This window comes from Podarcis tiliguerta (genome assembly GCF_965153285.1).
Source record: "Podarcis tiliguerta genome assembly, chromosome: 5".
NCBI lineage: Eukaryota > Metazoa > Chordata > Lepidosauria > Squamata > Lacertidae > Podarcis > Podarcis tiliguerta.
In genome coordinates, this window is record NC_139538.1 from 29,189,602 (window position 1) to 29,206,894 (window position 17,293).

At 42.8% G+C, this 17,293-nt stretch overlaps 1 protein-coding gene across 25 annotated transcripts in view; it reads left to right on the plus strand.

The window, feature by feature from the left end:
• The window catches only part of DOCK10 (dedicator of cytokinesis 10), a 197,411-nt gene that overhangs the window by 121,279 nt on the left and 58,839 nt on the right, over positions 1–17,293 (plus strand). For all 25 annotated transcript variants that reach the window (XR_014511851.1, XM_083442506.1, XM_083442522.1 and 22 more), the window contains 8 exons: positions 509–592; positions 1,795–1,950; positions 5,992–6,210; positions 6,474–6,596; positions 7,198–7,280; positions 11,078–11,200; positions 15,034–15,113; positions 16,432–16,619. Coding sequence is in view for 24 of the 25 variants with exons in the window: in XM_083442506.1 (XP_083298632.1) it covers positions 509–592; positions 1,795–1,950; positions 5,992–6,210; positions 6,474–6,596; positions 7,198–7,280; positions 11,078–11,200; positions 15,034–15,113; positions 16,432–16,619 (1,056 nt within the window). In the remaining variant the exon portion in view is untranslated. The remainder of the gene's footprint in view (positions 1–508; positions 593–1,794; positions 1,951–5,991; positions 6,211–6,473; positions 6,597–7,197; positions 7,281–11,077; positions 11,201–15,033; positions 15,114–16,431; positions 16,620–17,293) is intronic.

Sequence of the window (17,293 nt, forward strand, 5' to 3'; positions counted from 1 at the left end):
TACTCAAAATAAGACAGGATTATCTGAATTACACCAATGTGATATTCTTGAATGTTTTGGAGATTCTGCCCCAGATTAAATGTAGATTTCCCACCTGGGTTTGCTTTGCAGGCACTGGAAATAAGTATGTATTTTAATTACAAACAACACTATTGGATGAAATTAAACATAGTCGATAATTAGGTTAAATGGATTACTCAAAATAAGACAGGATTATCTGAATTACACCAATGTGATATTCTTGAATGTTTTGGAGATTCTGCCCCAGATTAAATGTAGATTTCCCACCTGGGTTTGCTTTGCAGGCTAACATTCAAAAAGAGGGAGAAATACCAGAAACAAAAAGAGACACAAATTATAAATTTGAGTGTGTGTGTGTGTGTGTGTGTGTGTTGCAGGGAGGGGGGAAATAGCTTTGTGGGTCAAATTTGAAACCCTGACATGAAGCAATTTGAGCTAATATGATGTTTACCTGTAGAATAAGAGAATGTTGTTGTTGTTTTTGCAGTACCTCACAGAAACAGAAGAAACTGTCAGAGCATCTCGAAATATGGATAGGCTGAATCTATTCTCCCTAGATCCTGATATTGCTGTAAGTATTATTCTTTGTTGCTTTATATTGTTAGGTGAGAGAAAGCTAAAAGTGACCAGCATGTCCACTGGGGAGACAGCTGTGCCATTCTCACTGTTTTGCCTTTATTATTTATTATTGCTTTGATTTATATGATTTCTTACCTACTCTTCATTGTAAGGTCCAAGGGCAGATTACAGTAATACAAGCATACAATTGAAAACAAGTAGAACAGTTTATATACAATTGTAAAGACAAGTTAAAACAAAAGCAAAAGCTGCAGAGTATAAATTAAACAAAGTGGAAAGGGTCGGTTCAACAAAACAAAAAAAATACCTTAAATGTCCGGGGTCAGAATAAAGAGGCTTATAATCAACATACAATGGAAGCTGTGTAATGAAAATGCTAAATGCAGCTCTGTGTGGAGGGAGTTCCACAGTTTACTGACGCTGCTCTGTATTTTGTATAGTTGCACGTATTTCTAATGCTCTGTATTTCAGTGTTTTGCCTTATGAGGAACGGCTAAGGGAGCTGGGCATGTTTAGCCTGGAGAAGAGGAGGTTAAGGGGTGATATGATAGCCATGTTCAAATATATAAAAGGATGTCACATAGAGGACGGAGAAAGGTTGTTTTCTGCTGCTCCAGAGAAGCGGACACGGAGCAATGGATCCAAACTACAAGAAAGAAGATTCCACCTAAACATTAGGAAGAGCTTCCTGACAGTAAGAGCTGTTCGACAGTGGAATTTGCTCCCAGGGAGTGTGGTGGAGTCTCCTTCTTTGGAGGTCTTTAAGCAGAGGCTTGACAACCATATGTCAGGAGTGCTCTGATGGTGTTTCCTGCTTGGCAGGGGGTTGGACTCGATGGCCCTTGTGGTCTCTTCCAACTCTATGATTCTATGAATGTTTGCTGTAAACTGCTTTGGGCACAGCTCATTGTGGGAAAATGGCATAGAAGTAAACTCAATCAATCACAATTTAAGGGCTGCCACAGAGAAAACTCCCTCCTGGGCCACCATCCATCACAATTATGAGGGCATTGGAGCTATCAGGAGTGTCCCACATACTGTCTTTCTTCAAAAAGTAGCTTGTAAAGAAATGCATTTTATGCTGTCTGTCACTGGATCTCTGATCTTACAACTATTTCCCAGAAAAGTCTGTTTTTCCTATAAATTCTGTATACTGACGTCAATCAGCTAATTATCCCAGTGTCTTTATTCCAGGCCTTGAATCCTCAAAGAAAGGAATTTCCAGCAGCAGATTCATTGCTCAAGCCTTTTCAGGAAAAGGATGCCAAGCGAATCATGATAACATGCAAATCCCTTAATCTGAATCTTCAGGCTTGTGTTTCTGATAATGAAAGTGACCCAGTCACCAATGTAAGTCTTAAGCAGAGGTAGGGGGGCTTATATCAAGACACTGGCCATGGTCAGGCGCAATATTGGCCAGTAAAGCATAGGGACATTGGCCTTTCCATGAGCTGCATGCTGGTACATACAAGTTCAAGCAGTCTGCACTTTGCTCTGCCCTTCCTGGACTGGAAAAAACAAACAGTGAAATTGCTGGCTTAGCATCACATGCAAACAAGTGCTAATGGTTAGAGGGTCAGGCTGGTACCTGGGAGACCAGGGTTCAAATCCCCACTTAGCCAGGAAGCTCACTTGGTAATGTTGGGCCCAGTCACTGACTCTCCGCATAACCCACCTCACAGGGTTCTTGTGGGGATGAAATGAGGAGTGGCAGAACCACGTTCACCACCTTGAGCTTCTTGGAGAAAAGGTGCGATGTAAATGCAATGAATAAATATAAATGAATAAACAAACCATGAGCTGAAAGCAAAGAACAATTCTTCAGAACAAAGAACAAAAGAAATTTGTGAATGCGTTTTTGAGCTGTACTTTAAAGTGCCAGGCAATCTCTTGGTGACCTTACCCAAAATGCCTTGCTCTGGGGGAGCAGTGGCTTAGCGTGGGTTGTCAGCACCCGGGGCAAGGCAAGTAATTTGCGCCCCCCCCCGCTGCACTGTCCCTCCCCCAGATAGTCCCTCGCTCTCTCTCCGCACCGCACCGCACGCCTGGCACCCTCCCCTCCACAGTGGGTGGTGACCCGGCGGCTCGGATCGGATTCGCACAGCCAGCACTGCAGTGAGAGTGAGTGAGCCAGGTAGGGGCAGAGAGCTGCGAGTGCGAGCGCCCCCCCCCCCAGATGTTGTGCCCGCTGCGGCCGGCCCCCCTGCACCCCCCACGCTACCCCACTGTGGGGGAGGACACCCCCCCCCCGCTCTTTCCTCAGAGTGAAGGTAGAAGCACCTGTGGCTGATCAGGCCAGAAGAGGAATATGGAGCAGGAGTGAGAGAGGAGGGAGGAGATGGTGGCGGCAATGAGAGAGGAAAGAGGAAGTGGTAGGCAGGCAGAAAAGGATAGCTGTGCCAGTCTCAGGCTGTGTAGTGTCTTTTGCTGGCCCTGTTGGGGAGAAACAACCCATGAGCCCTGGTTCCCACATAATACTAGGCCAGATGTGCTATGTGGTTCATTTCCCCGCTCTAAGAAAGGAGCAGCAAAGCAGAGACATTGAACTGTGTTGCACGGGTGCAGTTTCTGTAGTCATGATTTATGGCCAGTGTTGCGTGTGAATGAAGCCACTGCTTTGTTTCCTCAAGAGAGTGATTCAAATCCCTTCTGAAGCCTGTTGCTTTTCATGGGGATTTGGTAAAAACAGCCGGTTTTATTCTGCATTTTTATTTTGCTGTTATTTATGTATAAAGAGTGGTGATGTTATATAAATCAATATATATAAACAACACTGAATGTACACATATTTTTGAAACATAGTTTCCTTCTAGATTTAAGATAAATAAATAAAAATATGATGCTAAGCCTCTTTTTCATTTTAATATCCATCTTAATAGGGGCTTGCAACTACCTGACCTTAATCAGTACAAAAGCTGGCTGCATCAGGCTTTAGATCAAACCTTATACAAATAAATGATTTTGTGTGTCTTTACCTATTCACTTTTATGTAATGTAATTTGGGGCATGGAGCCTTGGGAGCAAAGATCAGTGTCTGCTGTCTGATGAGGGACCTTGGAGCAGTCTTTAAGCTGAAATAGAACTCATCTCACTGCACATGGAATAGAATGCAGAATTGCAGCCCATGGGTTGGACCCAGGCTAAGCTAGTCATGCTTTACTCCTATTGAAAACAATGGGACAAGTTTGCTACAACTTTCAATGGAACTTAAACATGACCAGCTTATACTGGATCCAATTTAACATTTCTCCAGAAAACTGTTTCTAATTTTTACATCAAAATGACAAAATAAAAAATAACTGTTGCAGAAGTCCAACATATAATGTATCTGTTGAAATTAGAAACTAAATAAAAGCTGCCTTGGAATAAATTACAAAATACCAGTTCAGATTTTTGCCAGTGTCTATGTTACAGAGGGCAGGTTGAAGGGCCTGTGTCAGTAGGTTCTGACAATGCAATTTCTGTGGTTTTTGGAGAAGACATTGATTTCTTTCATTAGCAGATGACATCAGCAGTGTTTATTTTGCACATGCCCATCAATACTTTTTTGGCAGGATGAAAATGCTGGCGAAATCATAGCTGTAGTGAGAATGGGGCGAGTGCATAATTGCTTTTATTTTATTTATTTGCTAATGCAGGATTTCCAAAAAGTGGAGAGCAAGCAACTATCATATGGCGTCTTAGTCAATGGGTTGGGACAGGTCGATAGAAATTGCAGAAATTGATAGAAACACATTTTATAAACCTAGCTGAAAGCATATCATCGAACAAACAACAGCCAAAGTAATTTAAAAGGAAAATGCACACATTTGCTTAGGTCGCACATAACACTAAACCATGGTTTAGTGCTATGTGGATGAACTTCACTGAGCATGAATGAAATGTGGGCTTGCACACTCCTCTCCCCATCCTCTGTGACCAGGGGGACTGCCAGGTTTCTTTCCAGTTTTAAAAAAAATCTGAGCTTAGCATTACATTCAAGCCAGGAACTCAGGTTTCAGAGTCTGGTTCCTTCAATATGCCAGCTTCAAAAATTTTTGTTTGAAGTTGCCTTGTTAAAACTGACCAGTGCTAGCTTGAAACAAGGATTCCTAGTTCAAATGTAAACCAGATTTCATTTACTGGCTCCAACTCTTTAAAAACTTAGAGGAAAACACCATAATAAGCATTTTCTTTTTAGTTACTTTTATCAGTTACAGACCCGATGTAGTCTCAAACAAAATTCAACTTGGCCTTCCCAATTAAAACTTACCCCGGTGCATTAATTAGCAAAAATGTTGCTTGTTAAGTTGATTAACAATGCAATTCTGTCCATGCCTACTCAAAAGTAAGTCCCATAGAGTTAGGGTTGCCTTATTTCACAAAGTGAAAATCCAGACACAAAAGTTGTTGAGGTTTTTTTGCAAAGTCTCCCCCCCCCCCAAAAGAAGGTTTTCTTTTTTACCTATTTGTTAGGTAATCACCAAAAAATCAACACTTCCTATATGGGCTGCTATACGCCCAGTTTTTTTCAGACATTTCAGCCACTTTCCAAATTTCCGTCCTGATGCCAATTTTGACAGATGAATTCAGACTATGTCCAGGAAATTCTGGATGCATGGCAGCCCTACATTGAGTACAACCGTCCATATAAACATGTATATAATTGCAGTGTAGGGCTTCAAACCTATATAGACTCCTCTGGAAAGAAGTTGCCTGAATTCAACAGAGGAAACTTCCTAATACTGTTTCCAATCGTCTAGTTCAGTATGATGAGACTGGCAGTGGCTTTCCAGGGTTTCAGACAGGGAGCATTCCCTGGCCTACCTGGCAACAGGGGCAGAGGAAGGGGGTGCGGTAGGAGTGGGGCACCCCAGGTGTCACCACTGAGGGGGTGACAAAATGCTGACCCACTCTTGGGAGTGACGTGGTGGCTTGGGCACCCACAAGCTCCAACATGCCCCAAACGGTCCACACGCCACCTCCCCATCAGCTGTAGGGCAACTGGGTGGAAGGAAGCAGGCAGACTCTTTTGAGGCCCAGCGGAGCATCCCGCCCCGTCTAGACCCGTCCCATGAGCGGCTGACCCCGGCCCTGGGTGCAAGGCACATGTGCCGCCTCAGGAGCCCAATTGGCTTGCTCTGCCGCTGCCTGGCAATGCCAGGGATTAAACCTGAGACCTTCTACATGCAAAGCCGAAGTTCTGTCACTAACCTATGGCCCTTCCTCAGAGATGAATGGGGCCAATTCTCCTTCATGGTGAGAGTTGAAGTCACTTCTTGCTGCTTCTCAGTCCCATGCCTTATGCCACTTGATCTGAGTTACAATGCCTAGGATTGCACTGTCAACCTTGCAGCTTTAGCCTGCTATTATTCTGATTTTTCACTTTTCGTTCCTGCTCTTTGCCTCCAGATTGAGCCTTTCTTTGTCAGTGTGGCTCTTTTTGATATACGGGACAGCAGGAAGCTCTCTGCTGATTTTCACGTGGATCTAAACCATACTCTGGTTAGACAGATGATGTCAGGTCCTTCACCCTCATTGGAAAATGGTACTATTGAGTCTGCTGGCACCAAAGACGAGGAACCACAGGTCAAGGGGTTTCCAGAAGAATGGCTGAAGTACCCAAAACAGGTAACTAAAACTTCACTAGTTCCACAGGCATTTGCTTTTGACTCCTTAAAGCAGAAAATTATAGTTATTTATTTATAACTTTTTTTTCTGTTCTTTAGCTGAAAAGGCTCTCAGTGTGACTTGCTAGGCTCAGTAGTGTAATAGTCCCTGCCCTCGCAGCCAAGAGCTGGGCTTGGCTCATGGGAGCCTTTAGTTATTTAAACATTTCTCTCACATATTGGGACTTCTTCTGTCTTAGTGAATTTCGCCTCTTGTCTCCACAGGCTGTTTTCTCCATAAGTAACCCTCATTCCGAAATAGTTTTGGTGGCAAAGATTGAAAAGGTGCTCATGGGAAATATTGCCACCAGTGCAGAACCTTATATAAGGAATCCAGACTCTAACAAGGTAATGTGATCGAAAGATGGAATGCCTTTTGCAACACAGGGGTCAAGTTGAACATTGTACTGAGAAGCCTCCTCAGAACTTGCTTTAGCAATCCATAGGACCACGGTGGATTTTCAGTTGCATGAACAATCTGCTTCTGCTTGTTTCTCATTGTCTGAGTATCTGATAGCTAAGTAATTGAACCTGCTGGGCTATGGTACTGATGGTTACAAATCCCTCCCCTCCCATAACTCAGCTAGGTCCATTGATGAAACCAACATAATGGTACCAGTTACTTAGAGCGGTGGCAGGCTGCCCTTCTCTAGAGGCCTTCAAGCAGGGGGATAGACAGCCACTTCTTGAAGATGCTCTTACTCTGTATTGTCCTGCACTGGCAAGTGGGTCAGGCCCGATGGACAAATGAGCTTCCTCCAATTTTATGGCAGACCATTGGTTGGAGGAATCAACAAGTGCTTGAAATGTGCAGCTTTCATGTCACTCTTTCCTTGTGAATAATTAAAACTTCAAGTGATCATCCAGCAGGGTAACATTTACAGTATGTTTATGGGATTTCAGATAGTTTCTTTATAGGAATTATTAATTTGTGGTTTCTTTTCCCTAGTGGGCCCAGAGAGTGTTAAAATCAAACAAGCAATTCTGCAGCAAGTTGGGGAAATACCGGATGCCCTTTGCCTGGTCTGTACGGTACGTAGCTGCCTTTGTAAATGTCATTTTCAGTGATGGATCATACCAACAGAGGCTGCGAAGGAACTGGCAAGGCACAACAACAGCACTACCCCTATATAGAGGACTATGAATTGGTATAGTTCTCCAGGGCAAGCAAATGAAGAGAGCCAGTGTAGGGTAGTGGTTAGAGGGTTGGACTAGGAGAGCAGAGAGCAGAGTTCAAATCCCCACTCAGCCGTGAAGCTCAATGGGTGACTCATTGATGGTTTTGGGTAGGGAGGATCCATTTCACTGGTATATGTATATACCATTGGTATATGTATATACCATTTCACAGTATGTGTATATGTGGATGTGTGTCTTCCTTCACCCTCTAAATACCATTCTCTCTCTCTCTCTCTCTATTCCGGACTCCTGTGACATACCCCATTCTGCTTTCCCTTCCTCAGTCTTCTGGTCTGTTCCCCTTTCCCTCCTACCCTCTTGGTCACTCCACTTTCTGTTCAGCTGCTGATCTGAACTTTAAAAACTACACAGAGCAGAAAAAGGAAGTTGGGGACATGATTCTCTCTCCCACTTCCTGTTTCACCTTTCTGTGCTTTTCAAGGCTGGGCGGAATTTCATTTCACTATTTTAAATTGCACGTTAGTTTGAAATAGAGTGGTCCAGTGAGTGGCATTGACTTGACAAGTAACTGCATCTCACACTCATCCCATTTAATTCCTGCTCTTATATGTTACCAGACAGACAAGGTACCAATCCATATACAGGTAGCTCACAGACTGCAAAAGCAGCATTTAAATTAAAGCACAGGATAGCTTTAGCACGGCTGGTAATTGTGGATCAATAGTCCCTTCACATAACCAAAGTAAAGTTTCTGGAGTTTGTAGATTTATCCACGTTTTAGGCTCAAAAAGTGGAATTTGCCCTAGTAATTGCACAAGGCTATAAATAGATATTTCCACTAGACACATACAACATGCTGTGCAAAATGTGGCTCGGCTATGATGAAAAGCAGAAATCTTGGACTGTGAATGTGCTTTCCATTTCTTTAATTTCTGGCTATAGTACTATTCCCATTTAATGTGGATTTTTATATTTTACTTTGTGCTATTATAATTTAAAGCAGGCACATACAGCCATAGTGTAATCTTTACCCTTGAGTCACTCCTAATCTGACAGTATCTCAAGCTGGCCACTAAAACTGCCCTTTGTCACAACAGAAGTTTCTGTGTCCTGGAATTTGGGTTGTTGCCCTGTACACTTTCCCAAGAGGCAATAATTGCAGCACACATTAGAATTACAATGTGAGAAGTCAGTCTCCCTTTCTCATATTTCTACCACAGCTGCCAGAGTTTGCAAATAGGATTTGTACTTGGAGACCTCATTTCCCACAAAATATTTTCCATATAGCCTTCCTTCCATTCTATTATAGTCAAAAAAAGGTGGGGGGAAATGTGGCCCTCCAGATGTTAGTGAATGACAGCTCTCATCACCCCACGGCTACTGGGCATGATGGCTAGGGCTGATGGGAGTGGGAACTGAACAACATCTGGAGCACCGAATATTACCAGACCATTTTTGAATCCAATATGTAGAATATCTCAATGACTTGTAATATTAGAAGTATCCTTTATGTCTGATTCTATATCTACCTAACCAACTGCTTCCCCAATATCCAGTGGTGGAGAATCTGAACCTGTATATCTTATGAAGGAAGGGCTTAAAACTAAGAGGTGAAGCATCAGAACCTAAACTTATCAGTTCTCTGAGTGGAAACTCACTCTTTTTAAAAAAAAAATAAAGAAAAATATTGTTACAAATTGAAAAATTTTCAACATAAAATACAATAAAAGCCAAACTAGTCTTGGGGGGGGGGTAAAGGAGAACCAAAATAAGAAATAAAAAGGAAGAGAGAAAAAGGCAAGAGAGAAAAGAAGAAATAGAAGAAAAAGACATAAAAGCCGACTGTCACAATTATAACATAAACTTTATGCATATTCAGAAAAGTAGACCCTTCCTAGGAGCTTCAGTGGAAAGTCACTCTTATCATCTTATCCCATGTTTCCTTTCTAGAGAATAATTTTCACATTGGCTTACCTTGTTCTTTTTAATAAAAAAAGCATGCTGTTTTTCAAGATGGGGACAACTGCATCTTCAAGTAAGCTACAGAAGAGATATCAAAAAGATAAGAAAAAATGTGGATGGTGGGAAGATCAAGGATAATGATCCCTCATACCTGTCAGGAAAGGAATAGGGAGGGAGAGAGTTCAAAAGAAGCCAGTTTATTTGTATGCATGTGCCTACGGTTGCTTAACAATAGTAAGAACCCAAAGTCTCCCAACTCCACTGTACCCCCAAATAAGGCTGCTGAAGTGAGAAAACTTAAGGTGAAATGGGGAGTAGACTTTCATGTGAGCTCAGTCTTCCCAGGCAACAAACAGCAGGTGTCCCCCTCAGCACTGATTCAGTCATTGACAGGCCCTTCAGCTTCTGTCTACACCCTCCCTGAGCCACTAATTTATACTTACCTTGGGACTGTAGTAAATACAAAGCAGATCCTGGAGCTCTTAAGCTTGCTCAGCCCTTCTTTAAAGCTGCATCCTAGAAAAACATCCTGATTCTCAACACTTTCTGTCATGTCATGGCAATGGTACAGAATTTCTATATATGATTCAAAGTGTTGGTGCTGACCTTTAAAGCCCTAAATGGCCTTGGTCCAGTATATCTGAAGGAGCGTCTCCACCACCATCGTTCAGCTCGGACACTGAAGTCCAACGCCGCTGGCCTTCTGGTGGTTCCCTCAGTGCGAGAAGTGAGGTTACAGGGAACCAGGCAGAAGGTCTTCTCAGTATTGGCGCCCTCCCTGTGGAACGCCCTCCCATCAGATGTCAAGGAAATAAACAACTACAATGGTACCTCGAGTCTTAACCTGAAACTCTTCTTAACCTGAAGTACCACTTTAGCTAATGGGGCCTCCTGCTGCTGCCGTGCTGCCGGAGCATGATTTCTGTTCTCATCCTGAAGCAAAGTTCTTAACCCGAGGTACTATTTCTGGGTTAGCGGAGTCTGTAACCTGAAGCATATGTTACCTGAAGCGTATGTAACCTGAGGTACCACTGTATCTGACTTTTAGAAGACATATGAAGGCAGCCCTGTTTAGAGACGTTTTTGATGTTTTATTGTGTTTTTAATATTCTGTTGGGAGCCGCCCAGAGTGGCTGGTGAAACCCAGCCAGATGGGCGGGGTATAACTATACAATTGTTTGTTTGTTTGTTTGTTTATTATGCAGCCCTGTGGCTGCATCTTCAGAAGTCAGTCTCACTCTGTTCTGTGAGGTTTATTCCAAGGTGGCCAAAAAGTGTAAGAGGACAGGACACCTGCACCTTTAAGTGTAGCATGGGAAGGCGTCAATTCCCTCATCTACTCCACCATTAAAGGTGCTCTGGTCACCCTAGTTTATTCCCAGGTAAATTCCCAGGTAAATATGCATAGACTTGTACCCGCAACAAGAATGGAGGTACCTACTTGATATTATCCTAAGTGCTGCCAGAAATCTGGTGTGTGGTGTGAATATTATTGAACTACTTGGATTTCAATGCCCACGCCACAATCTGACTGACGTATTGCTGAAAACCTCCAGATAAATTATGTTTACTTTTAGGTTTGGGGATTTTTTTAAAAAAAAGATGGAATTAATAAAAAGAAAGCTTGAAAGTAGAACTCAGTGGCAAAGGAAGGAACTCATGCATCCCTAGAGATAATTAACAAAAGCTTGGTTTTCATTTAATATATTGTTTCCCCTTTGTTACAGACCAGTCTTTAAAGATAATCAGGGAAATATTGACAGAGATTCCCGGTTCTCACCTTTGTTCAGGCAAGAAAGTAGCAAAATTTCAACGGATGACTTAATGAAACTCGTCACAGAATACAGGAGGTAAGGAATCATTGCTTGGCTGTGTTGATTAACTCCTTTGCATCAATGGTTTTGTTTGCACAGAAGAGATGAGTGCCAAAACAACCACATTACATGGAATGGTTTTCACATTAGTCAGTTGCATGCCAAAGTGGGTTTCCAGCAAAGCTGTTTGGGAAAACTGGAGAGATGTTTGCTGCATTAACAAACTTTATGGCCGCTTGATTGTAGTGCTGAATGGAATTAATTTCAGTTGAAGCAAGGGGAAAGTGTAGGAATTAAAGATATATAGATGCATTTCATGGAGGAGTGTTTTATCAGGTATATTGACTAAATGGAAGTACAAAGGTGTTTTTTTCTTTTTTTGCCAATTATTTTTATTGCTTTTTCATAATTTTTAACAATTTGTCACCAAATTAATACAAATTAATACAAATTTAAAAGCTGACTTTCTACCCACCCTGATGTCTCCTCTATTTTCCTGCCTCTTTTGCTGCTCCCAATGAAATAATCTTTTCAACTATCATTTCAAAATCCATTCACCCCCTTCTCCCTACACATCACCTGTTCCATTACCAATTTCTGCTGTGGCTTTTGTACATGGCTATAAAGATAAAGGTAAAGGTACCCCTGCCCGTATGGGCCAGTCTTGACAGACTCTAGGGTTGTGCGCTCATCTCACTCTAGAGGCCGGGAGCCAGCGCTGTCCGCAGACACTTCCGGGTCACGTGGCCAGCGTGACGAAGCTACTCTGGCGAGCCAGAGCCGCACACGGAAACGCCGTTTACCTTCCCGCTAGTAAGCGGTCCCTATTTATCTACTTGCACCCGGGGGTGCTTTCGAACTGCTAGGTTGGCAGGCTCTGGGACCGAGCGACGGGAGCACACCCCACCGCGGGGATTCGAACCGCCGACCATGCGATCGGCAAGTCCTAGGCGCTGAGGTTTTACCCACAGCGCCACCTGCGTCCACATGGCTATAACCTGTTCTCAAAATAGTCAAGTACAGTAAATCCTCTTTTATCTATTTATAATAGCCATTCATCAATTTTGAAACATTTCCTTCTGATACCTCTTGAGTAACACTTTTCCTGAGAAAGACAGATCTTGCTTCCTCCCAGACAACAGACACACATTCCTCTCTAACATGGACTTGAACATTGCTGTCCCAGTAATAAACAACTCAAGCCTCACTGGTGCTGTGTGCAGAGGGTGAAAATGAAATCCACACACACACACACACACACACACACACACACACATCCCCCCTCTAACACTGCCAGTCTCCCAGGATCACCCACCCTTCACATTTCGCCAAATTTAATCTGAATTTTTACATACAACCGGCTCATTAATAAATCATTAATAAATAAACATAATCCATATCTTTTCTTCTCTGCTGAAAGTCTCTGAAACTGTCAAGGTGGTATACACTGTGGTCCGTCCTATCCCTTTAACATTCCTATTTCCAACTTCAAGCTCCAAGAGGGGTGGGTTGACGTAATCTCAACAAAATCCATATCTCCTCTCCATCCTCCCCCCTAAACTAATAAATCTTCCTGCACTCCATCCTGCAGATCCTCAGTTCCATTACATCCAACTCCACAGCTCATTCTCTTCTGAGTGCTTAACAGACAGTCAGTCTAGTTCTTACCAATCTTTTCTTCTTTACTATTTTTATTTCACAATACAAAGTTCCAAGGGGTGGTCAAAATCCCTCAAAAGTCCCTCAAGGTTGTTACTCTCCTCCTCCTTTCAGGCAAAGTCCTTCATTATAAAATAAACCCATCACAAAGAGGTATCTTTAAAGTCCACTCTTCCCGAAAACTTTGCATTCCATTACTTTTGGGATGGTGGATAACATAGATCCCGAGAAAAGAAAAATGTCTTAAAAGAATGGCTTTCCTCCCCTCCTTCCACCGTTCAAGCAAAGAAGAATTTAGCATCTTTCATTCTTTCCAAACCTTTCCAAACAGTTGATTTTCTCCTGCAGCTTAAATCAGGATCTTTTGGGGGTTGGGGGTGCCTCTTCACTCGCCAATTATGTCCGAATTCAAAGGTATTCTGCAGCTCACCATGGTAGCTGGTTGGGGCTGTCCTTGGACGGAGCCATTGAGCCCAGTGCCCTTAACTTTTCATCTGGGAGACAGGGATTTCCTACCCTGCTCACAAACGACAAAAAAGGCATTAAGGGACAACCACGGTTCGTGCCCTTTCAATACCCTCGAAAGGTTAGGGGAGACATGCCCCTTTCCACCCCGCATTAATCTCCGTCTGGGAACCCTCCCGGGTACCGAAGCACCCAAGAGGATGACTTGCCGGGTTCACTGCAAAGCAGGAAGTCCCGTACAGAGTTGTTTTCACCCAGTAACTGCTTCATTTCATTAAGGGTCTTTTTCACCCCTCTCTATGTTCATGTTCAATGATTTATAAGAATTTAACAAAGCAAGGCTTCTGTGTCATCTTTGGAACTTTGATTATATGTTCAGGCTCCATACAGGAGCTGGTAACCCAACTGCTTTAGGGCTGTGTACAGCTCCCTGGGAAGGGATGCGGGTGGCGCTGTGGGTTAAACCACAGAGCCTAGGACTTGCCGATCAGAAGGTTGGCAGTTCGAATCCCCGCGATGGGGTGAGCTCCCGTTGCTCGGTCCCAGCTCCTGCCAACCTAGCAGTTTGAATGCACGTCAAAGTGCAAGTAGATAAATAGGTACCGCTCCGGCAGGAAGGTAAATGGCATTTCCGTGCGCTGCTCTGGTTCGCCAGAAGCGGCTTAGTCATGCTGGCCACATGACCCGGAAGCTGTATGCCGGCTCCCTCGGCCAATAAAGTGAGATGAGCGCCGCAACCCCAGAGTCGGCCACGACTGGACCTAATGGTCAGGGGTCCCTTTACCTTTTACAGCTCCCTAACAGGGCTCTCAGGACAAGCCTGCTTTGGGTTTTCTCTTAAGCCACGGGCAGAGAGAGTCCTAGGGTTACTCTGTACTTCAGGTTGCAGTACAAAGTTAATCTTCAGTGGCTGAATCCAGCCTAGTTTGCTTTTTCAGAAGCTACGGCAATTCGTCATCAGCAAGGCTTTGTTCTATATGGCTTAGCAATTCTAGCCTTGATAATGCTTTTCAAATTTGCCATTGAAGAGCTTTCAGCAATGGAATAATGGTCACCTAGACAGAGCTTTCACTTCGTTCCTCATCCCTTCATTGTTACAATGCAGAAGCTGACACCGTTTTTTCAGCTAGGCGTAGCTGAATGACAATGCAGTGAATATTGCTTGGAGTTATTTCCTACCATTATTACAATAATTGTTGCTGAAAAATAACAGGAATAAGATTTAATAAAAGAGTTCTTTTCCTGACAGTTACCTCACTTCTATTTGAGAAGAAAAATGGATTTTGCTGTAGTTCAGCAGTTCACTAAAATTTAATGTTTTGCTTTATTCTTTTCTTTGTGCCTTAAATCACTAATTCCATTTTCCTTTATACTTGGGGGGGGGCAGGTTTCCTCCAAATGTTGCTGGACTATTTCTGTCAATAGCCCCAGGCGTATGGCCAATGAAAAAGGATAATGAGAGTTATAGTTCATCAACATCTGGAGGGCCAATGTTCCCTAACCACTGGTCCCACCATTAATTTGTCCTGGGAACTGTTGGTCTGTGAGAGGTCTCCTATCAGCTCTCAACACCATTAACAAACTACAATTCCTTGGTTTCTTTGGGGGAAACAATGACTATTGAAGTGGATTAAGAGTGCTTCAAACATATGGTGTAGATGTGATCTATGTCTGTGTTCATTTACAACTGCTCTTGCTTATTCTGTCCGTGGCACCTTTAAAAAATATTCCTCTGATGTTTGCAGGGCAGAGAAGATCAACAAAATTCAGATCATACCTGGCAGCTTAGAAATCACAGTTGATTCTGTACCTTTGGAGCACCAAAGTATGATTCCAATTTATAATTTCTAAGAAATTGCTAACCATTGTGATGAGACACTGGGATCAAGTGGGGGGGGGGATGAATATCACTTTTTTTAAAAAAAAGGGTTGTTTTTATTGACTCTGTGGTTGCTTTGCATAGGAGTGGAGTTTTGTGAAGGAGTTTGGTAGATAGGCAGTTTTTGTACCATTAACAAATCTGACACTAGGCTACATTGCACATCACCATGTCTGTGTTCCACAGAATTTCATGGATAAAACCATTTGCAATTTCAAACATTCCATACAAGCAGCAAAAGTAGAAGCATGACTGTCTTAGTCTTCCTTCCCATGCATTTTCAGACCTTGTGTGATGGAAAGAGATGCCTTTTTTTCTGACACGGGGACAGAGATAATATCCCCCGTCTTCACACGAGCCCTAAGAACATGCACAAAGGAAATATATGTATCACTCGTGTTTCCCCTTCTGCCAGTTTCATAGGATTTCCTCCTTTGTCAGTCGCACTTCAACAAATTCTGCATCCATAGGCATCTGCAGGAATTTTTCCAGGTGGGGGAAGGTCGAAAGTAAAACACTGAACAGGGAAAGCAGGCTGATTTCTCACAAAAACATGAGATGAATAGTACCTGTACATTTTACTTTTGTATCGCATGTTCTGGGCAACCCAGTCAGATGGGCAGCATACAAATAATAAAAATGCTACACATGCTAGAATTATGCTATTTTTAAAAGGTAAGCCAGGAATTTGTGGATTACGGTTCATCCAATTGGGAAGAAACAAGCCCCCCGCCCCAGTTCCCACCCTGTGGATGCCCATGTGTGCATCTTTACATAGTGTGTATCTTTACATAGTATTATGTAAAGACAACTTCAGTCCAAAGCTTTCCAATTACCCAAATATTTATCCCAAACAGGAGGATATAATATGCCAGTTCTGGAGGGTTTCCCAGCCCAGGGAACCCCCAACTCCCCCCAAACTTCACCCAGAAAGGAAAACAGATGAGAGGGAAGCAGCACTCATCCCTCACTGCTGCTGGGTGCCCAGCAGGGTTTGAATATTTCACATCTTCCAAGATTCAGCACTCCCCAATCCCACCAAGATATTGCTCAGCCAAGTATGAGTTTTGACCCAGAAAACCAACGTCTGATTGATTCATTCATCCATCAAGAGCTGTGATGGTGTGGTTGTTGTGGGGGTTGTAGGGAAGAGGTATAAGAAGCCCTGCTGTGTTTGCTGGGCTTTCTAGATTATAGCCCATAATAGTAAAAGGCTACAGTTTTGTGACTAAAGGGTTTCCTTCCTTTCTTTTTCTTTCTCAAGATTGTGTGACATCATCTTTTATTCCAATCAAGCCATTCAATGATATCAAGGAGCATCAGCCCACGGTAGAGGTGGAAGAATTTGTCCAAGAATCGACAAAGTACTCCCAGACTTATAGAGTATATAAAAACCAAATCTACATCTATCCCAAACATCTGAAATACGATAGCCAAAAATGCTTCAACAAGGTATGCCAAAGCAAGAGCCTTAGCACAGCAACCCTCAGTGTGTTTACTCAAAAGTAAGTCCCTCTTAGTTCAGCGGGACTTACCTATCGACTAGTTTGTGACTAAAATCTCGATTCCCTTAAACTGAAGGATTCACAAGCAGCTTTCAGTGCATAGGTTAGATCCCTAGCAATTAAGTGATGCTTTCAATTATTCAGCTGCTTGGCCTCAGCTGTTCTCACAAGGGATTTGAGTGCGATTAAGCAGTTGAATGCTAGCTTCGTTGCTCCTTGAAAGCTCACTGTGCTCCTAATAACCATTCACCAAGAGATAATTTGGCCCTTAGTTTGCAACGAATATAGAATACGTCTGAACCCTATTCACCTTTGGAACGCCCAGTTGTACACGCATTTATGTAAAAATAAGACCTGTTGATTTTATTAATAGCATTTGGACCTGTATAGCAGAATTTCCTGTGGAACAGGCCTCTCGTTTCTGTTTGTTTCTTTTGCTCAATTTAAAAAATGCATTTCGTTTTCCAAAATCTCAATCAGGGTTAATGAACTGACAAACTATAGCAGCTAATGATATTAGAGAAGCAGCTGCAATGTAATGGAACCAGGATTGATTCTAAACACTCTTTCATTAAGATGTGCTTCACTGAAATAAATGAGACCTGCTTTAAAGCAGGGCTC